Below are 27,726 nucleotides of genomic sequence, written 5' to 3'. Positions count from 1 at the left end.
ATGGGAGAAGAAATCCAATGATATGTGTGAAATCAACCAATCCGCACTGGCTCCGAGCCCCTCGGTAGAGATGTATAGTGAGCTGATGATGAAACATACTTGATATGTGTATTACATAGATGAAATAAAAAATAAATAAACATTTTATACTTACCGCTTTTATCATGATTTATCTCCGTAATTATGTTAATCTTATATTTGACCATCACATTGGTAATTACTATAATTGTTTCATTAATTTATGACCTTGTGATGTCAAAAAGACGCAAGATATTTTTCATGATTACAAGAGTACAAGACGAAAGTTGTGTAACAGCAATACCCAGAATTATGTCTTTTCTACATCGTGTAACACAGCAGGTGTCTTGTTTATTGCGAACACCTTATGTAATATTTGAACGCAAATGAACCAGATTCGTGTCCTACCATTAAAATATACAATTTGCATCTACATATTTAGAAGCCTTCTTAGTTTGGTCAGTCATTAATCGCTTATTGTTTTGCCTGAAACTCGAACTAAGACCATGTGTCCGTATGCCTTTTCTTTTAATTAAGACATTCATTAATTTGTGTACAAATACTTTATATAAAATATTATTTTACCTTTCTTTCCACTTATACCACCAATCAGAAATAATCAACAGTAATATAATAATCACATACTAATTTAACGTTTTTTAACAAATATTTTACAATGAAAATTGCTGTAAATGTAGAACAAATTGTACAATAATTATAATGCTATTAAAGTACGAGTATCTTAATTATTATTTATTATAAATTGAAAATAGTTTGCGGTTTAATTTATGATCACAAAAGTGATTCAATTTCAATTCTTTTGTAAAATAAATATATTTAATAAATATGAACTATAAAGATACTACTCGTTTAAAACATTTCTCCTTTAAAATATTTACTGAAGCAATATACAGGAAAGTGGCAATTTATTATTTTAACAGAATACTGTAAATGCACGCAATAGCATTTTCATTTAAGTTCGAGAAAGTAAGGAGTTATTGCGTAAGTTTAAGCTTCATATTTTGTAACGGCTGTTACGATGTGGTCTGTGGAAGCTGAGGCGGGAGGCGGGCGGCGGGCGGCGAGACAGTGATCCTCGCCTCGGGCGCTGCCAGGAGTGGCCGCACCGACGTGTCATTGCGGCCGTGAACACAGCTTTCAAAATTCATTTTGAAAAGTAACGATTCACATCTCGATTGCGAGTATATTCATCGATATATACATATCTGCGTATATTTTTTCCTATTTAAACAAAGGCGCCATGTGTACGATTCATCGTATCGGGAAGGTCGTTCGTAAAGGTGCAGAGAGCCGACGAGACACCCTGGGCAACGTCCTCGGGTAGGAGGGCCAGCATGCACGGAAGATAAATTGGTCGTTTCGGTGCGTGCGAGAGCGGTGTGCGGGCGGCGCGGGACGCGGGAGGCGCGGCGCCGGCGCGCGGAGGCTGCCGCGCTCAGAGCACCTGCGCCCGCGCTCCGAGGCGCCGCTCGTCGCGTGCTCGAGTCCCCGCGCCCGCGCTCGCCGCGCTTCTGTGCTGTACCAGCGTCGTGACGCCGCCCACGGTACGTGCGGCGCCGGTGGCGCGTCGGGGTCTGGCGGCAGCGCGTTCCTCACTGCGCCGCGCCGCAACACCGCTTGCTGGCGCGCCCGGCGCGGCCGCCCGGCCGGTTTTGTAATTTTGCCGGTCGGGCCGTGACGTCACGATACTAGTTTGACGCGCGTGCGTGACGGCCTGCGCCAGGACGCTGCTGCCGCCGCCCCCGACCTCGGTACCTGTGCAATGACGTGCTCGTCTGTCTCCTCTGCTCGCAAGTGATAACGATAGTATTACACCGGCAACGCAAGGCGGCGTCATCTGCGATGTCGTCCGTAAAAGATCGGATCGTGACGTGCTTTTCTTTGTTCGGTTTCATCGTCGCATTTATATCTCCGCCGACGAAAGTGTAGCTATTGTGATTGATTCTTTTTTAAAACCAATTATAATATCGGTCAGTTATAAAGCGCACAGCGCACTGAGCGAATGTAATGTGTGGTTGAATAACGTGTGTTTATTCCCTGTCGTAGCGCAGTGATCGGCGAGCTTCATACGTCGATGTGTGCGAGAGTATGCCTCGACATCCCAGCTTCGCGGCGAAGCCTTTTTTACTCTTTTATTTTTCCTTTTGCCCGCGGCGAGGCTGAAGTACTCGTGAGCATGTGGCGTTTGTTATTAGTAATCGTATGAACTATGACTGTGAAGAATCATATTGGATTTTTTATTTGAATCTTATCTCGATTCTAATAATTCATAAATCTAGACTTTAACAGTTAACCGTAAGAGCCAATCAAGCATTTTTTTTAACTTTTTACACGACAATTGTTAAGTTATGTAGGTATCCAGCAATACTAGAAAACAACAACTATACATTTCACATTGGTATTCTAAAGCAGTTCATAAAATTAAAATATCCATAAATTACCAAGTTATTAGTTATTGAGTAACTATGACTTATTTGTTATGTTTAAGTTGGGAATTAGTAACTATCATTTACAGTGATCCTTGTTCTTTGTTTTGTCTTATCTGTCACTGTTTATAGCGTGATATTTGTAACATATAAACGAATTTTGGGAGATCCTAATTAGAATCGTTGAAAACAATTTGTATTTGGTTCAAATGTGTCAAGACTTAATGCAAAAGTCGTATATGTAATGTGGTTTGTTTTGGTTATTGTACAATGACGAGTTCGACAAGACAAGCACGTGCTTGTAATAGTCGTTTCCAGTTTGTACCGTTCGGAGGTGGTTTGGTGCGCGGCCGCGGCCGGAGCCGCTCCTGAACGAGTTCGGGCGCTTCTCGACTATCAGGTGCTACTTGATACTCGTTCCTCTAACTGGACCCCTGTCAGCTGTTTCGTTGTTGTCATAGGTATATTGTTCGCAACTCGGGATATAGGTATCTTATTCCAAGGGCCTTACATTTGAGACAATCGACGAAATGCTTACAATAATCAAGTGTCAACTCTTTTAAGTCGCAGAATATCGAGCAAAGGAGAAATATAAACATTTATATACCTTATAAGATTTACGAGCAAGACAATTTATAAATGTCGTACGAGCACGTCATGGTACACGGTCTTTTAATTATTCGTTAATTACAAAATTCAATGAAATAATTGAATAGTGTAATAAATTTCAGAAGCGTATATCGGGATCGTCTCGTGTGGAGCGGGGCGATCCCTGGCGGTCCCCGGCGGTTCCCTGCGAGGCCGCAGCATGGCGTCGCCGCAGGCCAGCCCGCGCGCCGGCTCCCCTGCCTCCGCACCGCGCTCACCCGCGCCCGCGCACGCCGTTCTCGCAACCATGACCCCTGTGCAGCCCGCGCACGACTACTATCCGCACAAGGTCGAGATGGACTCCGACGACGGCTACCCGCCCGAGGCGCACTCCTACCGCCACTCACCGCACGAGCTCGCCGCGTATGCGCCTGACAACAAGGTGCAGGTCCAGCCGGACGTTTACGATCAAGGCATGGATTCCATCGACGAGAAGACCCCAATTGATCTCATCTACGAAGATGACAAGCAGACTGTTATATACACGACGACACCGGATCAGAAACGAGTGGAGATGATTAGCGGGCAGCTGGAGGACGGGCAGCTGGTCGGCGGCGGCGGGCAGCTCGTGGACGGTGGTGTGTCCGTAGTGGTCGGCGCGCCCGGCCAGGGTACCGTGCTCGTGCTCGCTGATCACGTCGTGGACGAATTAGGACAAGTTATCACAATACCCAGGTAAATTAATTGTACACTTTTTCAATCTTTTGTATCTATTCACGGCGCTGGTGGCTTCAGTGAACATGTACTAAGCCGCTACCACCGTGAACTCGTGTCAATCTAATCATAATTTTGAATACTGCCTATCGAATTTTTGCGTATGTTATTAAGTTGCCTTAAAATTTATAGGTTCTGCGTAATTTATGACATTATTTCGACAAAAAATAGTGGTATCAGATATCTACATCTTAACGATTGGGATTTCTATGAGGAACATTTAAAACTTGTCGAAATGGAAGTAGTTAAGCTACTTTTTCTGCATGGCAACAAAAATAATCTTACTATAAACAAAACTCATCATTACCTAAATTTAAATTTGATAACAAAATTGGCCACTTCGATTTTATTTGCGCCTTCAAATTTACACTACAAGTTAACGATAGGACGTACAATTTAGACAGTGCGCTGGTTATATGTGTTTAGCGTGGTAATGATAAAATGTATAGTCGGTACTTAATCGGAGGCGAGTATTAATTTGTCAGAGCGCTAACACTTCCTTAGATTAGTTTGCATTGGTAAAAACAATGGATTATTTGTGCAAGCGAGTGTTGTGCGTGGATACGCGGGAGAGGTGCGAGCGAGGAGGTTCAGCCAGGGCGCGTAGTGTAACGGTCGCGCGGCGCGCTAGGAGCGGCTGAGCCGAGTGGCCTGTGTGGGCGGAGCGACGAGCTTACCTTGAACTTGCCGCGAGAGCGTCCGCGCCAGCACCGAACACACTCTGATGCTGAGATGTTCGCCCAATAAATATAGTCACAAAATATCATTATGATATTTATAGTCCGTAGAACTTATTCGCTAAGACACAGTTCACATCACAAAACTTGTCGAATGATGTTGTAATAATAAACGACAACGCTGAGGTTGGTAAACGAATTTTATCCACATTTGACTTTTAAACACTTTTAATACATATTAACATGTACCACAATATCATTATAAATTAAAAGATAGTATGCCTTTTAAATTAACTAGCTGCATTGTTTCATTTTAATGATTTGTATACCACGTATTACATGTTGCCTAAATTGAAATCCGCGGCCAATGATGATCTAACGTCTGCTATTTTTAGGAATTCACGGAAAACGTCGTGAAGCTAAGCGTATTCAGCGCTGCTTTGCGTTGCTCACGACGTCGCGTACTCGTCTGATTGCCTACATTTGTACTTAACATAATAGTCAAGAGCCATTGAACGTAAACACCGCAAAAACACGTCATGCGCATGTCATTCATAATATACATATTAGAGCGTCTCCCAACGTTGCAATTACAACCTAATGAAAAATAATATTTTCTTGGTCATTGTTTCAAATTTAAACCGGGTGGAATAAATGCAAATAGTAATTGGGCGTTAGTCATCAAACAATTCCTGAAATTAAAATGAGATAAAGTTTTAAAATTTATAGATATAATATGATATGTGTGTATGCAATTTAGAGAAATAATTTTAGTATTTAATGGGGAGAATACATTTTTTCTTTAAGATACTGATAAAAGTTTTTATAAGGACATAAAAATAATGAAAAACAAGTTAAAATAAATAAGCCAGATATGGCTCGGTACCTACCAGTTCTGTGATAAAAACTCGGCTGAATCGTTTAGTTCGCGGCGAGAGGCTGCGGGCAGCGGGCAGCGGGCCTCACCCGCCGCCGCCTCGCCGCCGCACCGCGCCGCGCCTCCAACACTTTAATGACGACTTTTTGTTGCGCCGCGGTACATGCCTTGAGCGCTCACCGACTATTTTCTTATAATCAAAATAACAATCTAACTTAAAAAGTCAGAATTAATAATATGTCTATCAAATATTACTACGTTTTGTATTCCATGTTTCCCCAATAAAAGTATAATAATTATTATAGATCGTACTTAATATGAATAAACACTAGTAGAAAAACTAGCATTAAGTTTAAATTTACCTTTAATGTTAATAAAACATATCTTATGGTGTAGCTAATTTATCTCGCAGTTTAAATATTAAGTGGACTTCTAGTTACTGATCCGCCGTATCTCGTGATTTGCGGCGAGTCCGCAAGGCGACAGCCTACGCCCTGCCCCGCGCCCTGCCGCCGACCCCAGCCTCGGCGCAGTCTTATTTTATTGCCTTATACTCGTTGCTGCGAGCCCTCAAGATGAGCTTAGCATCGCTTGCGTTCCCGATCAAATCTTTATTTAATGTATAATGATTTGCCCGGTAAACAATTTTTGGGGAGTCATAACAGTTATGTAGACATTTTATAAGGTTATTTCCATTTTCGTGAGAATTGAAGTAAAATTTCACATTCTTCGAAAAACGTTTACGATTCCACAATAGGTATTTCAAAACCCTAAAATTATTCCCTTACTTTTATTACTAAAGCGGTCTGCGTTATAAGAATTGTTATGCTTGTTACCATGAACGATTCATTTTAATATTAATAAAAACATTTGAAACCCATAAACACTAAATTAAAATAGTGATAATGGCAACAAAATAACTACAGATAGGGTCAACAAACTCGAGAAGTCGGGAGGTTTTAAATCCCAAAGTAAAAGACATCAACGGGATCTCGGTTACTCCTGTAGCGACTTGCGGGCTGATGACGTCATGTCCATATTAATGGCTTCTTATAAAAATTAAGAATTACGATGAAGTCAAACGAGTTTTTTTATACATTTTAATATTTTGCACACCAGTAAAAAAAAATGTATTTCTCCTTTTAATCAAAGTTATCTCACTATAAACAGTGACCGCGCGTAAAAAATACAAAGATCAGTGTGTCCTTTAAAAATTAACGATCATCCTTTCTACCTGTTGCCGCTGTCCGAGCGCAAATAAAAAACGGTTTCCCCCACGTAAAGGGTTCACTTCCCATTCTGTACAGAAACACACACACACAAGCATACGCCCACATACTCGTACTCATATTCATCTGTGTGCCTTGCCTCTGATACGTCGACGTAACATGGCTTCGACGCGGCAATGTCCGACAGAAATCTCTACGGGGGATAAAATTTCTTTCGAGAAGGATGATAATAATATGGAACTGACATTGTAACAAAAAATGTTGACATAGCTGTATCGAATTATTTAATTGTATAATTAAATTTTGTCATTAAATAAAATTAGTTTTGTTAATGAACATCTCCTATACTACAATTTTAAATGAAAGGCTTTTATGCAATTAATATGAAAAGCAGGTTCACTGCAGAGGTCGTGATTTCGTATTTTTTATTTCGTATCGGAAACGCTATGAACAGATCCCATGAACACCAAGGAGTAGGCAGGTCTTCCCTTTTTTTGTAAGTGAACAACCACAAGAGTAAATCCATTATAGGGTTTTATTATCTTACATCGAGGCTCGGAATTGTAAGACATCACCATTTTATAGGACGGTTCCTTCATATGTTCTTAATTAAAAAGGGTTTCTATTGAGCATTAAAATAAGACTGAAATTGAAAACAGCAGATGAAACGAGTATATTCATTATTCATAGAGATACGCAACTTTTTGTGACGTTCGGGGATTTCTTTGTGGTGAGATTATATTTAGAATTTTTCTTAGTGGCCAAGTATCATAGCAGCGATATACTAATTATCAGTTACCTCACTCATTTAGCAATAATATTCCAATTAAAATTATAATATTATTGATCGACTTAATCGATCGATTAAATTTTTGAGCTTTTATAAAGTATACTTTTATATATTTTAATGTATTTCGTTGTAACATCCTTTAGTCTGAAAGGCAACTTCAGCGTAGTTGCAAGAAAATGCCCTTTTCAAACTCTTTAGAACGTACTTATCGTGTAATCTACTTAAAATTTTTAATATTTACAACATAGTTTAACTATACAAGTAAACTTTACAGAGCGTTTTACTTTTATAGGGAGAAGGAACTTAGGGCAAGCTTAAAGCTTGTCTTTATAAAGGAAACATTGGCTGTACCACATATAAATTATTTTAAAATTTGGCATAATAATCTTGAATCGGTCAAATTAATTTGATACTTAGCCTCGTACAACAAAATAACAGTTAACAAACACAGCGAGGGAATGCAAGGTCATGGATACGTTACTTATCCTGTGTTGTGTTTTAAATATTAAATTATGTGAATTTTGTATTGTTGCCACACCATTGTATTTTTTACATATCCGTGATTGTTTCTACAACTGGGGGTTTCCACTGAAGCAACTATTGAGTAAAAACATAATGTTTCCTCTCTCTTGTTTAGGAAAACCTGGAACACTAATATTTATTACAAATACGGTTGAGGGCTTTTTTCGTTTCAGTTGAACAATTATAGGTTTACGTTTCAATTAAATATAAAAACCGTTGCGGGAACGGCTTGTTAATAAAGTTATATAATTATTATAATCGTAATCTTGTAATTATTTGAGTATACATGTTAGAAGATATTTTTGTTATGTTATAAAAGATTTGTATAATTAAGTGAAATCTCAGTTAATTAGACTTAAAATTGGTAAATATTTTTTTGACTTAAGTCGATTTTTCAATTAGACAATAAAGTTTAATGTAAGAAAAGGTTATGACAGGAAAAAAACGAAAAGTCAAATTTACTAAGTAAGGTGTACTGTCGAAGCCGAACAACAACTTTAATTATACGACAAAATATAATTGAACAAATAAAACACAATAAGCATATTAAATTATTTTTAATCGTTAACCTTATTGTGTATTACAATTTTATGTTTTATTTAATAAAAATGCTTTTTAAATGTAAGCGTAAATGTCAAATGGGTAAATTTTTTGAAGGCCACGAAAAATCTAAATAACTTTAATACAGAACACATTTATTGTTATTAAGTAATATTTATGTCATAATACATTTTGTCTTATTTTATGATTTTAGTGCTTAGGTTTTGTTTTTGATAGATTGAGAAGTCTTACATATCATATTTTACGAGGCGCATTTCTTCCCAATATTACTAGTTGTTATTACTACTATTATTAGTTGATAGCTTACAGTGTGAAGATTTTCTTCCATATACCGTTTTAATTGATTTTGATTAGTACAAAGCCTTAGTTTAATATTTACACTAGGCCTTAAATTAATATTTTATTAGACCGCCCAAATTTTATTTCAAACATTATTACTATTCTAATTTTTTGTGTTCTTTCATCAGACCACTTAAATATTTCAAAATCATTAACCAACTTAAATAGATAGATATCTGTAATCGTTGAATCGTAAAATCGGAGAAACTGTTTATTCATCACATTGACATCGACGGACCGCACACATGTGTTTTATTGCGTGTGTGTGTATTGTATACTGTAGCTTATTAGTGAGATAAAGACAGATATTTTGTTGGTCATTTGTGCGACAGAGAGGCAAACATATCTTCGACAAGGCTAGCTTCGCCTTATAAGTAAATATCAACGTACGAATTAATTAAGTTGATTCGTTACAAGCTTTAAATTATAATAAACATCGAAACTTAATTTTAATATTATTCAGATCAATATTCGTGGTCTTTTTTGCAATTGAATTGTATTAAATCTAAGTATAAAGTGTTTACAAAGTGTAGTGAAGCAAATTAGATAATTGTGATTGTCTTTTTTCGTAATTGAAAGCATTCATTGCAGTTTTGAATTTCGAAAATAACTTTAACGATATGTGATTATAATGACAAAGTAGCTGTCGATAGCGCAGTGATTCAATAAGAAATACACTGGTACATTTAAGTGAACTGTCGCACTGTTACTCAAGTTTCCATACATTAGACGTATGATATATCAAATAAGTAAGTAAAATACATGCATGTATTAAAATTATTTCTAAGAAATATAGTTCTTTCATATTTAGTATGTTACATATATCCTATATAACAAATAAGCTGCGATTAATGTTGTTTTAGCACACATCAGAAAAAGGTATCATTCGATGCATACACCTTCGACCTTTAGCTGTGACATTTCGTCAAACATAATTAGGAGACAATAAAATATTAATGAGTTTTGGGGTCCATGCGTTTAAGGCTGTACATTCACTTGCGTGCGTACCTGCGTGTCGGGCGTAGCGGGGTGCGCTCGGGGACCGAAAACGACAACATTGCCTCGAGCTGCGAACTGTGGGTATGCAGTGCGGCGCGGTACAAGGGCGCGCCTCTCACTCGCGTCACGCGAATGTTTTTCGGATGCCGATATAATTATTGCACTCAATCTATATCTGCCACGGTTACTGTAACGATGCATTTTATTCCTTTTTTATTATTTTTCATTCAAAAATGACAGTGCTGGCAGTCCCTCGTTTAATGAATACGATTCTTGTTTTTGCTTTGTTCTTATTCCATTTATGTATCTTTTAATTTCGCAGCGGACAGGTTACCGCTGTGCAGTTATGTCTTATACGCACAAGTAAGGTTTATAATTGCCTTCTATTAAATTAAACAAAGTTAAGCTCTCACGCCCATGCGACTCTAGCTCTATAAAGGCAATTTAAGTAAGATAACAGAGGCTTAGAAAGGTCCGAGAAAAAAACCAAAATCTTTTCGTACATACTTAAGAAAAATTGTTAAATCGCCTTTTGATATAATATTTGAATAACACTGACACATATGTACAGTATAGCGTCCTTTAACGACCAAAAATAAATATATTTATTGAATAATGCATGGTAGATTTGAAAAGCTCATTTTATATAACTCCTGAATAACGTTATTTTTGTCTTTACATTCTATTGAATAGGAGGTTTTTTCTTGAACCTGAAGAATTTGCTCGCATGTACTCTAGCGCAGTTCGTCGAAAAAAGAATGACTGGAAGGGGCGAGGTGGAAGCGTTTTTGCGTGGCGCGAGTGCCGGGCGAGCCGCCGCCATCACCGCTCGCTACGTACAAGGAATCCCTCCGCCACGTCTCCGCTGCGCTGCGATGTAAATGATCCTCTTGAATAATGTATCCCATTCTCGGTTAACTCTTCTACCATCCTATATGGTACACGGTATCTAACCGTTATCTTCAACTGCTTTCTATCTACACAAGATCGCTAAGAAATACGCTAATTGCCTAAGCAGTTTAGTCTCTTTTTATTTTTTTACTCTATTCTCTTTATAAAGCCTAGAATATGCTCATATGACAACGTTTGACGATAAAATCTAAGTTATGGAATATGTTCTCTGCACGAGTAATCAAAGTACAGTCCGTCCAACTCTGATTTATTACCGTCGCTTCCTAAAGAATTCATACTCGCCTTAGATGCCTTTTATGGGACACTAATAAGTGGTTCGTAAGAAATACCAATAAGTGTTGAATTCATGACTTTATTTATCACGTCATAGTACGTGTCAATGTTAATGTCCATCCAAAATGTTAAAACTATGAAGTACAATCTTCAAAACAAAGTAATAGTAATTAATACTGTAAAAGGAAAATGTGTGTTATTGTTAAGCGTTACCGACGAGATTAATGATTCATTGTTGCCATTAAGTATTAAATAGCAGCGGAATTAACATTCCGTTGCTGAGATACTGCGGATGAATTTACAAAAACAACAAAAGATATAAACCCTTATATTTACTCAGTACGCATAAAGTTGCGTGTGTTTGTTTAATTAAATCTTTCTTTTGTGTTTTGATACTGAACTACGTTGTTACAATAACTGAATCATAGATAAAAAAGGCATAGTTTCAAATACACTCACAAAATTTATTACTAAACTGTTCGCTTATAAAAATAATGTAGCACTACACTTAAACAACGATAATGTATTAAGGGGCCACTGTCATAATAATCCTGTATATCGTATCGTTTAACACAAGAGCTGGAAGTTTGTTGAGCTTTGCTGCAAACAAAACGGTCTATGATCTCAGCGTGTCGCTATTCGGTGCTAGCGATTTAATGCTATCGACCTAAAGTAGGCACTTTATACTTATGTATAGAGGCTATTCGCATAAAATCAAATCGCGCGGTAGATATGTACGAGCCAACAGCGCAGTTGAATATCACCGATGTATTACATACAGTGAGACAGCATGGTATGGCATTGGATACGAATGATAATGAACTCTATGAAAATTTATTCAAGTGTGATTTTCGCGGTGCGATGTGGTGCGAAGCGCGCGAGCGGGTCACGACTGACGCGCACGCGCGTTCGTGACCTTGCCTGTGCGCCGCGCAGAGGTCGCACTCTTGCGCTGATGCGCTCTCGCAACACCAAGCTTTCCTTATCCTCAGTTACAATACCAGAGGTCGATGTATCAATTCCCACTTTATAAACAGCTAACAAATGCTCCTGCTTATACCTTAACGAACACAACGCTTATCATTTAACGCTGTTTTTTAAATCAAAAGCCACAAACTTTTACAATACGTACACTTATTTACAACAACCTGCTCAAGCAATAAAGCGTTGAGTCATGACTATATAATGTTTCTATTTTTGAATAAACTTATTTTATTTCTGTAAAATATAATTGTTACCGACATATTTCATAATCTTTATTATGTAGCAGGTTATGTTCATTAGGTTCGACATCTGAATTTATTCTTGATAATATTCAGGACATAGTTTTAATCTTTGGTTGTTATACTTGCTAAGAATTATCAAAAAGCTACTTAGCATTCTCTGGCGGAACACACATAAAGTTCAAGAGCGAAGCAACGGTTGCAAAATGAGACTTACTAAGTTGTAATAAGTTCTACACGCGAAGAGTTTACCGTGCATTCGACCGTACATTCGTGACTAATCGTACCAGACATACGTCTCCGCATTGATCGATTGCGCTGCGGCGTTTGTCGGAACAACTGTCTGCAAATTAAATAATAAATTTTAGCAGTCATAATGTACAATTTCTCTTACTAGTATACTTTGTTGGACTGCAGTATTTATGTCTGTGGTTTAAGTGCCGTGGAGACAGATTAACACCCGTAATAAGGTGAAAAGTAGGGATTGCAATCCGGAAAAACGGATCCGGTAATCCGGCGGATCCGGCATCATTTAATGGTTACCGGATCCGGTACCAATATACCGGATCCGAAAACCGGATCCGGTGCTAGCAGTTTGTGGGAAAATAATATAGCTGTTGCATGATTAGGTACTTTAAATGCGTTGTGCGTATATATTTGCAGCTCTATTAGAAGTCGTTTAGCTGATGACACAATTAACAATATTTGTTTTCTACGATCTTATTTTCAAAATCAATATTGATTTTCTTTTAATACTTATATTTTTTTACAATTATTACTTAAAATAATTATTTATCGTAAGCTGATTAAACTAAAGAGTTCTAAACTCATTATTGTGATAATTTTTGTCATTCATTCGTTCGACAGATTCATCAAATCATGATGGTATCTGTTATAATCATAAATACCTATAAGACTTGTTTGTTAGCATTCTCAAATACTTTAATAATGATTTTGATCTCATTTCAGTTAATTACGGTAGGTTAATTGTATCTATTAGATATTATAGTTACTTGATAGTTAATATTGTTACTTATAAATTGATCTATCTGTGAAAGTGAAATCTAGAAAGACTAAGCTACTCGTTACGTCGTAAAATTATTACTAGTTACCTACACTACTAAATTTTAAATGTTTTCTTGTTGTCTATTTGTCTTAACATTGGTTAAGAAATAAAGTCGATTTTATATATTTGTGATTTATTTTTTATAAACTACCTACATATAAGTGCAGTGACACTTGATTAACTTACTTATTTTGTACTAAAAAGCGAAAATCATCTTGATTTAATCAATCCGGTCGGATCCGGTCGGATCCGGCCGGATTGATGGGAATCCGGTCGTATCCGGCCGGACTGAAAATGACGCCGGATTGCAATCCCTAGTGAAAAGGCGGCGAGGAATGAGAAATGCCGCCATAACAGGGCGTTGGAAACTTTCCCCGGTAGTCTTATGTTCCGGCGAAGGTATTTCTCTTAGTTTAATATTTAAAACGTATATGAAAACTACTGTTATATTTCAAAGTCTAATACCGCAAACAAAAAACATTCGCGTCATTACCAGTGTACAATTTAATACAATAAGAGACATAGGGCTCTGTTTTAAATTATAAAATTTGATAAACAAAGGAATACTGGTAATTTATGTTCGGGATTTGGACTTTCACAGAAAAAAGAATCGCGGGTCCAACATATTTTTATTTTCACAGAAGTTGCACTTGAATATAAATTTATTAGTTCTTTTTATCCGACATTTATTTATATTACAATATTACTTTATTATTCTCTCTAAATGGTTCAATTGATCATGAATTAACAGAGCTTTCAGGAATAATGATTAAGGTCATTTACAAATAAACTCGCTATTTTTTTTAAAACTATGTTAATAATCTCAGTAAATTATGAAAAACTCCACTTTACAATCCTTACTTGGTCAAAAACTGCAATAAGACCACAGATGGCGCTGTTCCATGGCTGTCTTCAGTTTGTAAATGCTAATGTTTGTCATTACACACAGCACACCAATTTGTACCGTCTCCACGTAGGGGACTAACGAGAGTATATTTTTTTTATTGTCTATAAGCGGCATTCTGCTTCTTCCAGATTCGGAAATGAACATTTGTATGGTTCAAATAAAACATATATAACTTGCAAGACCATGAATAGCACTGATAAACGACGGGGAATCGTAAAACTGAAAAAAGATTGAAGATTTCATAATGACACGAAACATATAATATAAACAATAAGTAAAAAGAACTATGTACAACAAATGAATAATACTGAACTTTGTTATTTATTTTAAACCAGCCAAGGGATCCATAGTATGACCACACGTAGTGTATACCAGCATCACAATAATATTAAAAGACATTAAATGAACTAAATAGGAAAGAAACAAATGATGTTCGTCAAATAATTATACTATATGATAAAATTAAAGTTACAACAATAATTTTTTTATACATATGTAATAATACTTAACTCAGTTAAAAGTTAAAGGTAAAATGTCTCTTAAGATATGACAAACCTTTCAAATAGTTATCAGCGTGGATATTTATCATATATTATTTTATGACAGATTAATGATCAGGTCAAGTATGAATAATTCACGGGCACAGCACAATGCGGCATTAATATTTATGTGAAATGTATTTAAATAAATAAAATTCCTGCTTTGAAATTATCACTTTGTTTCATATGTTTATAATATTATAATTGAAAATAACAATGTTGATAGTCTGAGATAAATTGACATGTTTATCTGTACCCAGTGGATCAAGGAAGACCACACCTTCTTATAATATTTCTGCTATGATTTACGATGTTAGTTTGTCTTGAACAATGAAATTAGTTTAAAATATTTCAGTAACCTGTGCATTAAATAATTTGTTTTATCTAAGGCTAAAAATACCAAACATTTCAATATTAAATTCAATAATTTTAAGTTAGAGCTATAAAGTGTATGGAAAAGACTTAAACGCGTCAGTAGCGATTTTTGTATTTTCTAACACAAACATATAAATGTTAAATGTTTTAATATCAAAGTCTAAATTGTTTATAAGTTTATTTCTTATATAATATACTTCCATACACAAACTTTATGATAATCCTGTAGAGTGTTTATTATTAAAATGCATTAAATCGGTTCCTAATTTATTACATTTATATAATACAATATATTGGGTTTTTCTAAAAGCGTTTTTAATTTTTTTAATTTTTAGAAAGACATCCTTGAGGAAAACGAAATAAAACTCTATTACACTTCACGGAATTGTTGATTTTCTGGTGTCAGATTATTGAACAGCACACAGACCGTACATATTTTTACCTCATCTTAAACTTCACCGAAACAAAAACTTTTTAGTATTTTGTAATGAGTTTGTTAGCAAAAGAACTGTTTGATAACATACTCATTAAGCAACTGTGCAAGAACATTACTACCATACTTATAAAATTCCATTCAATCGATTGTTGAGTTCAGGATAATAACGATAATTATAAAAAGGATCTTGCAGGAAATATAAAATTGGATAAGCTGTATATATGGCATACGATAATAAGGTTTAGGACCGCTTTACGACTCATACATATCGACATTTGTATGTATAATTTTAGCATCAACAAACATACGACAATTTCCATCTTAGTTTCAGAATTTTTTGCTGATCTTATTTTAACATGCACATGTGATCAATATAAGACTCGTGGATTGATTTCTAAAAATGTTGTATTATAATATAAATAGCTATGTTGATTAAAAACCATAGACATTTCTTGTAATATTAGTGCTTTTAAACCGATTTTAATAAGGAGGAGGTTTGTAATACGTCTATTTTTCTTATCGATAATATTGCGGTTCATCTCGATTTTTAAAGAATTAATGTGAAAGAATTAAGGCGACCGAAGTTCATTCAAGATATGAGATTTAGGCCTTTACAAATTAAATACTAAATGTGAGTACGATAAAACTTTATTCCAGTTACAAGACATTTGAGCAATTTCAAAAACTGTGTTTTTATCTTGTTATAGTCGTAATGTTATCTGATTAGATGGAAATCTTTTAAAATATACAGTATTGAGATTTGAGAATGAACAAATTATTTTAAATTAACTTTGTGCAGATGTCTGTGGGATAATATACTAATTTTACATAACACATTAAGTTAAGCAATTATTTACGTGTTAGGAGAATTAATATTATTTTTTTTTATGCTTTCTCGTAACAATTTTGTCTGGATTTACTTAAGATGTGTTTGAATTTTTTGAATGTTTGAATGTTTTTTAAATTATAATTGGAGTTTTTTCCCAGTAGGTAAAAGAATAAGTAACAGTAAAGACTAATATGAATTTAGCTCATATTTTCGTGATAGAAAATTACATAAATTTTAAATTTTGTAATGTTTAATTGATGATATTACCGTTAAAATCTTAAAACAATTATACGGTAAAAGAAACGATAATAAAAGCCATTGGTGCTTAATGGGTCCTCGTCCTCGTGCATTAAGTTTACTTGCAACTTTAAAAGGATAATCGACGCTAGCAAAATTTTACCATTTCCTTAGCATAATGAACAATATTAAGAAGTCTGCTAAGTGTAATTGGGGTCCTCGCCGCAAAGTACTCAGTTTATACGGCCGTATAATTACGTATAATAGGCGACTTTTGCAACACACGCGTAGTCTGAATATTTTACTTCTTGGGACAGAAGTTTTGAAAGAGTGTGCAATTTAATATATAACCTGCTTTATGTGATTAACTTAAACATTGCTTTCCTGGTCTGCAGTTGCGTGCCTACAATAAGATAAAGGAAAGTTATTCGGACTGTATTACCCGCGGTTCAGAATGTATGTTATAAAACGCTCTAAAACCGTACCTTGTAAAATCCTTTATTAGGGTGATTGTTGATTGTGCCCCGTCTGCACCATTAAGGACTTCCGATTTGAGAATCGAATAATCGATCTGGATTCATTTTTAAGTATCTAACGTATTCTTAATCACTATTTTCACGCATAAGCAATACGTAATGTAACGTTTGCAGAGCGATTTATATATTTTTGTAATTCGTCCAAAATAACATAATTAAAATAAACTATGGATCGATCTTAAGGACAGATTATTGCGTTCGGCCGCTAATGATCGGTAAGTCGGTGTCCACATTAGACTAAGTGAGTTAAACCCTTCTTAAGCAGTTTCTAACTATATACATTTTTCTGATCGACAATATATGATAGAATTTGTCTCATTCATATTTCAAAATATAAAAAAGAGCAAAAGCATTCACAAGAAATTTCGTAAACTTCTTTATCGTAGAATAATGGCGCGCTTCTATAATTAAGTTCGAACTATTATATGGGTATTTGGTTATTATGTTAAGAAGAAGCAAAAAACAACCTTGATTCAAACTATATTATAATCAAATTTAATTGTATATTTATATCCATGTTTTCAAGATCAAACAACGTTGAAGATTAAATAATGTTATGAAGACTCAAGACAAGATATAACCTTCACAATAATTGCATGCGAAATATTTTTTATTGACTGTCTTATTACAAAAATAGTGACTATAATTTTGAACACACGGTTTCTGTTCCGTTTGCGGTAAACAATGCCGTTAAACATATTTTTAAATATGCAAACATAAAACCTCTCTTGTGTTTTACTTACCCGAGTTAATAGATGTCTCTGATGGTATACATTCGTCTTATGATAATTTTGTTTGCTGCTAACAGGTGGCGCTTCAACTAGTTTGTTCTCAGTTTGCGGTTGCTAATATTAATGCTCCTTTTAAATATTAATAAAAGTTCATTAACGTTATCCAATTTATTTTCATTATGACTCTATTTAACTAATAAACACTGCACATTATGTTAGATACGTTTTCTTAGTAGTTATCTTATCTATTGCGTTATTGACCTTAATCTTTGCAATTTATGGTCATTCGATGCAGAACTGCCATAAAGGTATTATTGACTATCGTAACTTAGTCCCGTGTATAACGATTTTATTACTATTTAATTTTGGTGGATATGTATTAACTTTTCAATATCTCATCGGTTTTAATGTTCCTAAGCTTATTTCATCACAGAGCTTTTATTAAAAAAAGTTCTAATAAAAACATTTGTATTAGAGTTATTTTATCTATTTGAAAAGGTGAAAAAAACAGATAAAAAATCTATGGGTAATTATACCCACCAAGAGTTTTTTAGTTGTATACTCAACTTAAAAAAGCCTATAACAGTATATAAAACTATAACACTATGCTTAATTCTAAAGCTCTAAGTTCATGTTCTCTGTCTGCTTACTTCGAATTAAAAAAGTAACCTTAAGTATGATAGTATAAAAATAAACAGGTTTAGTCGGTAATAATTCATCGCATTATCAAATGTAATATTGTAATATTTAGCTGGCGCCAATGTCAATATTGATACAAAAAATATTGTAATGACAGGTCGCAATATTGTTCATACTTTAAAGGCTTTCCACATCACAAATGTTTAAAGCCGGTCGTTTGTTATATATACCGCCCTGAAGATAATATACAATCGACATTTACTTATCGTAATGAGAGAACGTGTGTTACCATCGTAACGAAAAAGGCGATGAATTTACTCTCAATTCTTTCGCGGTAGTGCCCTATGGAGGAGGCGGTAATAATACACGCCGCGAGATTACTAGTACAGTCACGTTCGCATTGTTCGTGTGCGCCAGATAAAAAAAGTTTACGGAGTACTAATAATTAGTTTCAGTCCCTATACAGAGCGAATTCGCGAAACAAGAAGCTTAATTAGTACTCATAAACCTTCAGGGCTAGATGGGGAGATAGCAGCATTTTATCGACCATAACTTAGTCGTTGGGCGGGGCGTCGGTACGTGGCGTGCGATTATACCTTGTTGTTAAATTATTTGTCCACTTAATGCTATATACCTCTTGGGTGGATTAATATTACAGGAAGCTTTTAGTTCACGCGGATATATGGAAATTTAAAAATAGACGTAAACCTTTTTTCTGTTGGATTCCTTTATTATTACTTATTAATGCTATTTACTATGATAACCTTTAGTATCTCCAGCAACAAAGTGTAATTCAAAAACTGGTTTGAATATTATTAAATATACATATTATATTTAATTAGAGCTAAAATAAACTAGTCCGGATTTCGACAGAGACGTATTTGAGTAAATGTACATATGAACGTGTACATGACTAATTTATGCCGGACATTCTCGATTGTAATTAATGTGACATAATGTTTGACATGAATACTTACGCTAAAACCAATAGATAATATTTCGAAACTGCTCGCCGGTTGTAAACACACCGAAATGACCGATACTCTTAGATCACTGCCTCGACTCCACTTAGCTGACCTCGGGACGAATTCAGCTAGAAACTTACACTCCATTTAAACTATTAGCTTATCTAGGCTAACGGTAGTAATTATTTAGGCAATTGAATACTTTAAAAACTCTAAATGCTGTCCGTTGGGTAAAAAGAACTTTAATGTATCTCCACCGTCTCGAGGAAAATTTTTCAAAGATGATTGCAACCATGGATGATGGTATTAAGTATTAAAATATTTGCATTGCGACAGATACAACCCATTTTACAGGTGCGTTCTCGACAGCTAGTTAAAAAGTGGCCAATGCTACGCCAATGCTAAGTATTATTGTGTACTATGGATGTACTATGGAGCTTTGCTTGCGATGCATAAATTTTAGTTACAAGATACTAATAATTTGTTGATTCATGTAATAATTGGAGATCAAGTTGATCTGTCTCGAAAATACTAGTATAATTTTTCTGTATTTAGTCTGACGTCCGTCGTCACACTGATGCTGAATATAAAGTTGTTGCGTTTTATGTTATAAAACCTCAATTAAAACTAGAATGTCTAAACTATACCTACATGTCTATGAAATTAATTTAAATTACATTACTCTCTCACGGTTGGATTAATACACATCAAATAAGTTTTAATAAGCTTCAAAATATAGCCCTCGTTAATATCATACGTAGACGGTCGGAGCTTTCATTATGCTTTTTAAACCGGTTTAACTTAAAATTTCAAATCACGTCACAATATTATGGAAAAATTTACCATGAATACGTACGTAAATTATATTTTGCGTATATTAAATATTGATCGTAAAATTGCAAGTCAAAGTTTACAGCAAATTGTTTCGGCTTACATGTTTGGTATATTTCAAAAGAAACCGCAAAACATTCATGCGCTCTTGTTTTTTGGGGAATGATAACATTTTCTAAATTCCGAAGATAAGCGGCGGTAGTTTGCATTCTTGTTTCTAAGAAAATTTAGATGTTTGATATAAGTTAAATGTTAGACACTTCGCTATGTATCGCTGACAATTTTCTTTGACCCTCGGCGCCGTCTTGCTCGTATATAAATTATATAGTAAAGAATACGATGGTATCGCGGTGGCATCTGTCCATATAATATTGCGATAGCCATTATGAACGCACCGTATCGTCTTCAAAGTGCCTCGTAAACGTGTTACACGGCTACTAGAAATGTAATTTAGCGGTACCGAGAAAGAAACCTTGATTATCATCAGATGAATGAACCTGTGTTAGTACACTGTCACACATTTTTTCTGGTTAAGGTGTTCTGGAAACTTATATCTCCTCAATCATTATGCGTGTCGGTAACTGTACGTTGTTAATGCCTTTTTTCTCAAATCTCTCGTATGAAGATTTTGCAAGCGATTTGTTTTAAAAATATAGAATATTTTAGTTAATTTTTTAGTTATCTGGTTGCAAGGAAAGTTTACCACGAGCTTTATTGAAGTAAGAATTGATAGTCTTTTTTCTTTTTTCTTTATAGTTCTTTTTTCTTTATTGAAGTAAGAATTGATTTACGTTTGTGGCGAATAAATTTTATAAATTTATTTTAAGTCAATGATATTACAACCTTATATACGGCAGGTAATTAAGACCCTTTCCGTGTGCGTAGTTACCTATAACATTTCATAACGGCGCAGATTTTTATCGGTTGTTTTCTTCTTTTTATATCTTCTAGTTTCGTAAACAATTTTTTATTGATGAATATTTTAAATTTTCCATGTCGGGGACACGTTGTAGATTCACAATAAATATGTATTAATGTAATAATAGGCTCATACTTCACACATGTAAAAGGTAATATAAAACTCAATATTTATGCCATATGTTCGCTTATGATATCTTTATGTTGTCAAACAAATAAACATTGAGAACAAACATTTATGTATTTTCTTTGTTGTGTAAAAGTAAAAAGACGCAGAAAAAATTTAATAAATGGGAACGTTCTGTTAATATTTATATCATACATGTAGGTTGAATCCGCAATCGAGCGTCTCAGTCGACTATGTTACAACAACACTGTCACGACAAAAAGTGTGCTCAGCGTCAGCGTTAGCGGTCGTCTTGACGGTCCAATATGTTACATTGTAGATACTTTAGGGTTCCAGTAAGTTAATAATTTTATAGTAATAGTAGTAAGCCACGCTTCAGGCGCTAACTATGATCGAATTAAAACTTTGCGACACTTCATTTTTTATTAATATACTCGAGCGCGAGCGAGCGCGGGTGACATTCGACGCTGTCAGATTTAAGTCGCGTTCAAGGTGATAGTCTCTTTCTCGCATCGCACCAAAATGGCGTCCAAGCTGGCATTTAAATGCCATGCATTTTTAAATTCATTCGACGTACGCAATTAACAATTCTGCTTCGATTACTATGTCATAAACGTGGGAATCTTTATCGACGTTGTCCGTTAGGAAGCTAGTTAAGAATTCACGACATTATTAGGACGTAATTAAATTTTATGTTACATGCAGATGTTGGCAACATTAGTAAAGCAATAATATTTCTTATTTGTGTAAAGTAAATTTTAATTTTTCTTGCAATGTGCTTACAGCTTTATGTCTAAGTGGTATGCGTTAGTACTGATCGTTTCTGATTTCAGCGACTAGTTTATAATGTTGAAGATCACTGGAACAGGTTGTCTCGAACCAACCAAACATAGCTAATCCAGTTTTATGTCAAATTATATTTCATGCACTCTTTGAGATCTTGTTACGGTGTTATCAAGTCGCGAATACTATTTTTTGGAATTAGTTCTGGTTCTAAAAAAACTTGTTTCTAAAATGCTTGCGACACATTATCTCTATACTTCAAATGAAATGTTTTACTTTGTTATACCTATAAAAATTTCACAGTTACTTACATATCAGCCAAAAGTAGCAAAGAAACTTGTTTTAGCTAATTTAATTTAGAATTCACATAAATGTATTTATAAATGCAAAATAATATCTCGTATCCGTGAGGTTCTTCAAGATAATTTATCAAGTCTGTCAAAAGACATGATTTACTACGGAACTGTTGTAGACGATGCAAAAATAATATACCACTATACTCGTAACAGGGAATGGCATCGTTGCAATTTTTTAATTCATTTTATAATTAAACTAGATTCTTTTTTTTATATGGAATAACAAGAATAATTGATATGGAACTTTTGTCATCTAATTAGGACTATGGACGTTTACTTTCTTGTTACTAAAGAATTATTAGCATAATAAAAATAAGTTACGGTTAATGAGCATAATAAGGTGGAAAGAATACTATCAAATACAGAATGATAATATGGTTTTGAACAAGTGTTGGCAGTGGAAACTCAGAGTAAACTGTGTTATGTTGTAAACTACGACTTATATTTACTTCGCTAAGGTCTCAGCATCGTTAAACTTCTCTGTTACTTGATAAAGTTTATTTATTTTTAATAAAATGCAGATAATAATTAAAATTTACTTCGATATGTTACTCAGTTTATATTAATGAAAGATACGTGTCTGCAAAATTTTACGATACAAATTATTGATAATTTTTTAAAAGTAAAAATAAAAGAGATATAAGGCTATAGTTTCATAAAATTAAATATAAAATAAAATAAAATAATTTGAATATTTATTTTATTTTACTATAATGGCTGAGATAACGTTATACTATAAACGCTAGACTATGGCGGAGTTATACTATAAGGAATATGCAACTATGTAGAGTGATAAGCATAAATAGATACATAGAAATGAAGTAACTAAGAAATATAAATCAATAGGTTGCAAAAATGCATGTCCTTGTCCTTTCCCTATTCCCTAAAAGAAGTTATCTTGTTTTAACTAAATAAGGACTTATGTCGTTAAAAAACTTTCTTATTAACTCAATTATTCTATTTGTATACTTAGTATAAAATAAATTAGAATAATAATAGCGGACAGCAACATAGTAATATGATAAGACATTAAATTTATTACGCGTTTTAGCAATTTGAACAGGAACTTTGTAATAATAATGCCTGCTTATTTGCATGCATGGAGTTAAGTTACACGACTACTTAACCTATTATTCGTGACCAATTTTAATACATTGATGTGTGTTAAAATCGGTTTCAGACAGAATGATCGCTGTTCTGATGTTATATAGTTCGTTAAATATAACCCATGCTACTTTTAGATAACAAATATTTTTAATAGCGAAGAAGTTGTTATGGATCCAGTATTTTCAAATAATCTAATACAAACAAAACATTGCTCATTACAATATAATCATGGATTAAATGATAAGAAAAATTACTAGTATATTATTCACTTCTTACAGGTATAATTATATTGAGTTATCTGGATTTAATTATGATCATTGCTTATTGAATTGTGCCGGATATGAAGAATTTTTTTTGATAAATGGTTGTGAAGAAACAAAGGGCGTATAAATACATCGAGTGTCTTATCAGGGCCACGGATCACAAGTCCACTTTCTCTGAGTGCCGATACTTATTCGATATCTGCGTGTTGCAGTACCGTAGCCATTCATATCTATATAACATATTTCTACACGTATTCTTGAAATTTAAGTTTATCTGAATTTTATTATTGAAAATTGAAAATTTCCATTGTTTACTTTCCAGTTGTTACCAGCTTTGGAAAGCTTTTACCTTACGCTAATCAAGGTTAGTTACTGTAGGTTGTCCGGTGCTCACGTATTTCTCTTTGCCTATTATTTTACTTTTAATATTGGAAATGATATGTTAATTGGTAAACAATCTTGTAATATATCGGTTTATAGACCAGGGAGCGTTTATTTTTTGTTTTTTATTGTTAATATTTGTGGCCGTTACTTTTTACAGTCAGATTTTATTACATATAAATTGAAATAAAGGTTAAAATGTACTAAACAAAAAGAAAATTGCTTTAAAAAGCGATTTCTTAATCAATAAATAACGATAATGATTATGCAATCTTATTTCAGCGGTTATGCAAAGTTGCTGGGCCACGCTGGCAAATTGCAACCACCGATAAATTAACTTATTTACTTTGTAGTTTTCGCAATATCTCGGCCAGGTGATACTGATCGAGATTAAAGGAATTGTACCTACACATTTAATTATAATCAAATTCTTATAAATAAATATAGAACTGGTTTGTAAGTCGAAGGGTTTTGAGTCATATTGAAATATTGATAAATGTATTATATATTTTTTGAAAATTATAACAACCTTACGAATTATTTGAATTGATAATATTAGTGACTGTGCACATAGTTTACTTTATATCGGTTAAAAACTCTACTGTTTATGTTATTCAATGCACGCTTCACTTAAAAGCAAATTCAAACGGTTTTAACTATTTTTACATCTGGCAAATTGTAATAATCAGAGTTGTATTTTGACGGCATTTCCTAAAAAAGTTACAAGTTATTTATCTCTGAAATCATTCTGATATTACGATCTTTATAAAAAGTAGTACTCGTATGTAATTAAATGTAAGATAATAAAATAAAGTAACACAATAGGGGAATTGTTTATGGTGCTTTACCCCTAGCTTCTTTCAACCGTTTACAGTTAGACACCTGTGGGTCATGCGATAAGCAAACTCGATGAATAGGGACCGTTTGCAGCTTTAAAGGGGTGTCACCTAACTATGGATCATTTTTTAAAATTTATCGCAAGGGTCGTTTTGAATACGGAGACAAAATCCAAACAAAGGGTTTGATGACCACCGATGACCAGTAGATACCCATGCCCGACTGACCAGTGTGGGAAGAAACCGTTCGACGCTTTAAGTCTTGACCCTTCCATACTTTGCCAAAAAAATCTATTGAAATTTTTAAAGAATGGTTTCATTGTGAAGAATAAATTCTGTAGTACTTTTTGCGCGACGACGATTTCGGTTAGACAAAATAATAAGAATAATTAAAATCCTGTGCGGCATTCGGCCAAACTTCCCATCGATTTATTTTTCTACCTATAATTAAGCGCACTCGGCATGGACTCCTCGAGATATTTTCGTGCGCACGACGCGACTCGACGTGAAGGGCTTACACAAGAACTGTTCAGGCATTTCGGAGAACAGTAATGTGATAAATCGGACCCTCCAATTATTATTTCATTCGGTACGCGAAAGTACTCACTATACTTATGGCGATTATTGACCAAAATCGGTGCCTGTGCTCGTTACGCCAATCATACCCTTCCTACTTATATATATGTATACCAGCATTAACCGTACTTTTTGTGTTTTTGTATTAAATTCAGTTTAAATTGTATACGTTTAAAAAATTGTCTGATACATTAAATATTTATATTGACTTAACGACTTTTTGCAAACATTATGATTAAATGGATATGAAGGTATATATTTTTATTTATATTGTTTGTTAGTAATTTACTGTTACTAAAGTTAATATTAAACAATCCATTAGTGATTCGGTTCAAAACAGATACGATATATTTGGCTACTTTAAAAAAGAACATGACACGTTATCTATGACAATCCATCTCAGTTGAATACTTCTCTGCTTCTCTTGTGAGCGTGGCGCGAGTGGGCGAGGCGTACACGTACCCGTCAATAAGGCATAATTTCGTAATTATGTAAAACGGTAAAAAACAACGCCTAAAACGTTTGCTATCTGTAACGCAATATATGTTAATAGCCATTATAATAAAACTCCAGGACGGTAAATCTATCAGCTTGCATCTATAAATTGATGTGTTCTACATTATTTGACGCCTAATCTATGTGTCTAAGCTGATGAAACTGCACACTAGTAAACCTGTTAAATGTAATGTATTAAGCTAACATATAATAAGACGCGCCGCGTGGAATTAAATCATTGAAACTACTTTTGGATGTGATACTAGGACCATAGCATTAAAATAAAGTACTATGTACTATATGTGCAAAGCTTCGGAGCTTTAAAGACGTTGATTGACTTTTATAACAAAAGATTAAATAGCAGACATTATTTAAAAAATGTATATTGTAAAATAGCATATATATATATTAGGTCCTTACATATGAAATTGGCGTTTTTCGTACTGGCCACTTTAATCACGAATTTCTCCTCTTTGGTAAGGAATTCCAAATTCAAATTTGTACAGCTATAGACTCATGTATTTGTGGTTCGATGACCGTCATTCATTTGTTTTTTTTCTTCTGTTTTTTTCTGTTTGCGTCACTCATTTTACTAAATGGAAAACTTAAAATATCGCATTATTTACGAGTACGAGTTCCGCCGTGGCACTAGTGCTGCGGAAACGACTCGAAGGGCGAATGATGTGTATGGCGGTCGTGTTGCAAAAGAAAACACAGTTCGTTTTTGGTTCCAACGTTTTCGTTCTGGAAATTTCGATCTGCAGAACAAGCCCCGTGGACGGCCTGAGACTCAAGTTGATAATGAAGAGTTGAAGGCTATTGTGGAAGCGGATCCATCGCAAACCACGTCCGAGTTAGCTGCAGGCTGCGATGTTAGTGATAAAACTGTTTTAATTCACTTGAAGCAAATTGGGAAGATTAAAAAGCTTGAAAGTTGGGTACCTCACGAATTGACTGAAGCAAACCGGCAAACGCGCGTCGACTGTTGCGTTACATTACTAAACCGGCACAATAATGAAGGTATTTTAAACCGAATCATTACCTGTGATGAAAAATGGGTTCTTTACGATAATCGGAAGCGCTCAGCGCAATGGTTGGATCCTGGCCAGCCAGCCAAATCCCGCCCCAAGCGAAAATTAACCCCAAAAAAGTTACTTGTAAGCGTTTGGTGGACTAGTGCCGGTATTGTTCATTACAGTTTTCTCAAATCTGGCCAGACTATCACGGCTGATGTCTATTGTCAGCAATTGCAAACCATGATGGAAAAGCTAGCGGCTAAACAACCTAGGCTGGTCAATCGCTCCACGCCACTGCTGCTTCACGACAACGCTAGACCACACACTGCGCAACAGACGGCTACTAAATTAGAAGAGCTTCAATTGGAAAGACTAAGACATCCTCCGTACTCCCCGGACCTTGCTCCAACAGATTACCATTTTTTTCGAAATTTGGATAACTTCTTGCAAGGGAAGAAATTCAACTCCGATGGGGCAGTCCAAATCGCCTTCAAAGATTTTATTGATTCCCGTCCGACTGGTTTTTTTAGTAAAGGGATCAATGAACT

At 34.7% G+C, this 27,726-nt stretch overlaps 1 protein-coding gene across 4 annotated transcripts in view; it reads left to right on the top strand.

Annotated features, from left to right (window-relative positions):
- Positions 1-1,494: 1,494 nt before the first annotated feature.
- LOC106709051 (protein grainyhead) overlaps positions 1,495-27,726 on the top strand; it is a 95,263-nt gene continuing 69,031 nt past the window's right edge. For 3 of the 4 annotated variants that reach the window (XM_014500711.2, XM_014500708.2, XM_014500710.2), the window contains exons 1-2: positions 1,495-1,583; positions 3,197-3,788. In XM_014500711.2, the coding sequence (XP_014356197.2) occupies positions 3,274-3,788 (515 nt within the window). In that variant the 5' untranslated portion in view covers positions 1,495-1,583; positions 3,197-3,273. Of the gene's footprint in view, positions 1,584-1,754; positions 1,791-3,196; positions 3,789-27,726 lie in introns of those variants that run through there. The other variant, XM_014500709.2, reaches the window with a different exon arrangement.

The sequence above is a fragment of the Papilio machaon genome, chromosome 2 (genome assembly GCF_912999745.1).
Source record: "Papilio machaon chromosome 2, ilPapMach1.1, whole genome shotgun sequence".
Lineage (NCBI taxonomy): Eukaryota > Metazoa > Arthropoda > Insecta > Lepidoptera > Papilionidae > Papilio > Papilio machaon.
The sequence above is the reverse complement of the archived record's forward strand: the minus strand, read 5'-3'. Positions and strand labels throughout refer to the sequence as shown.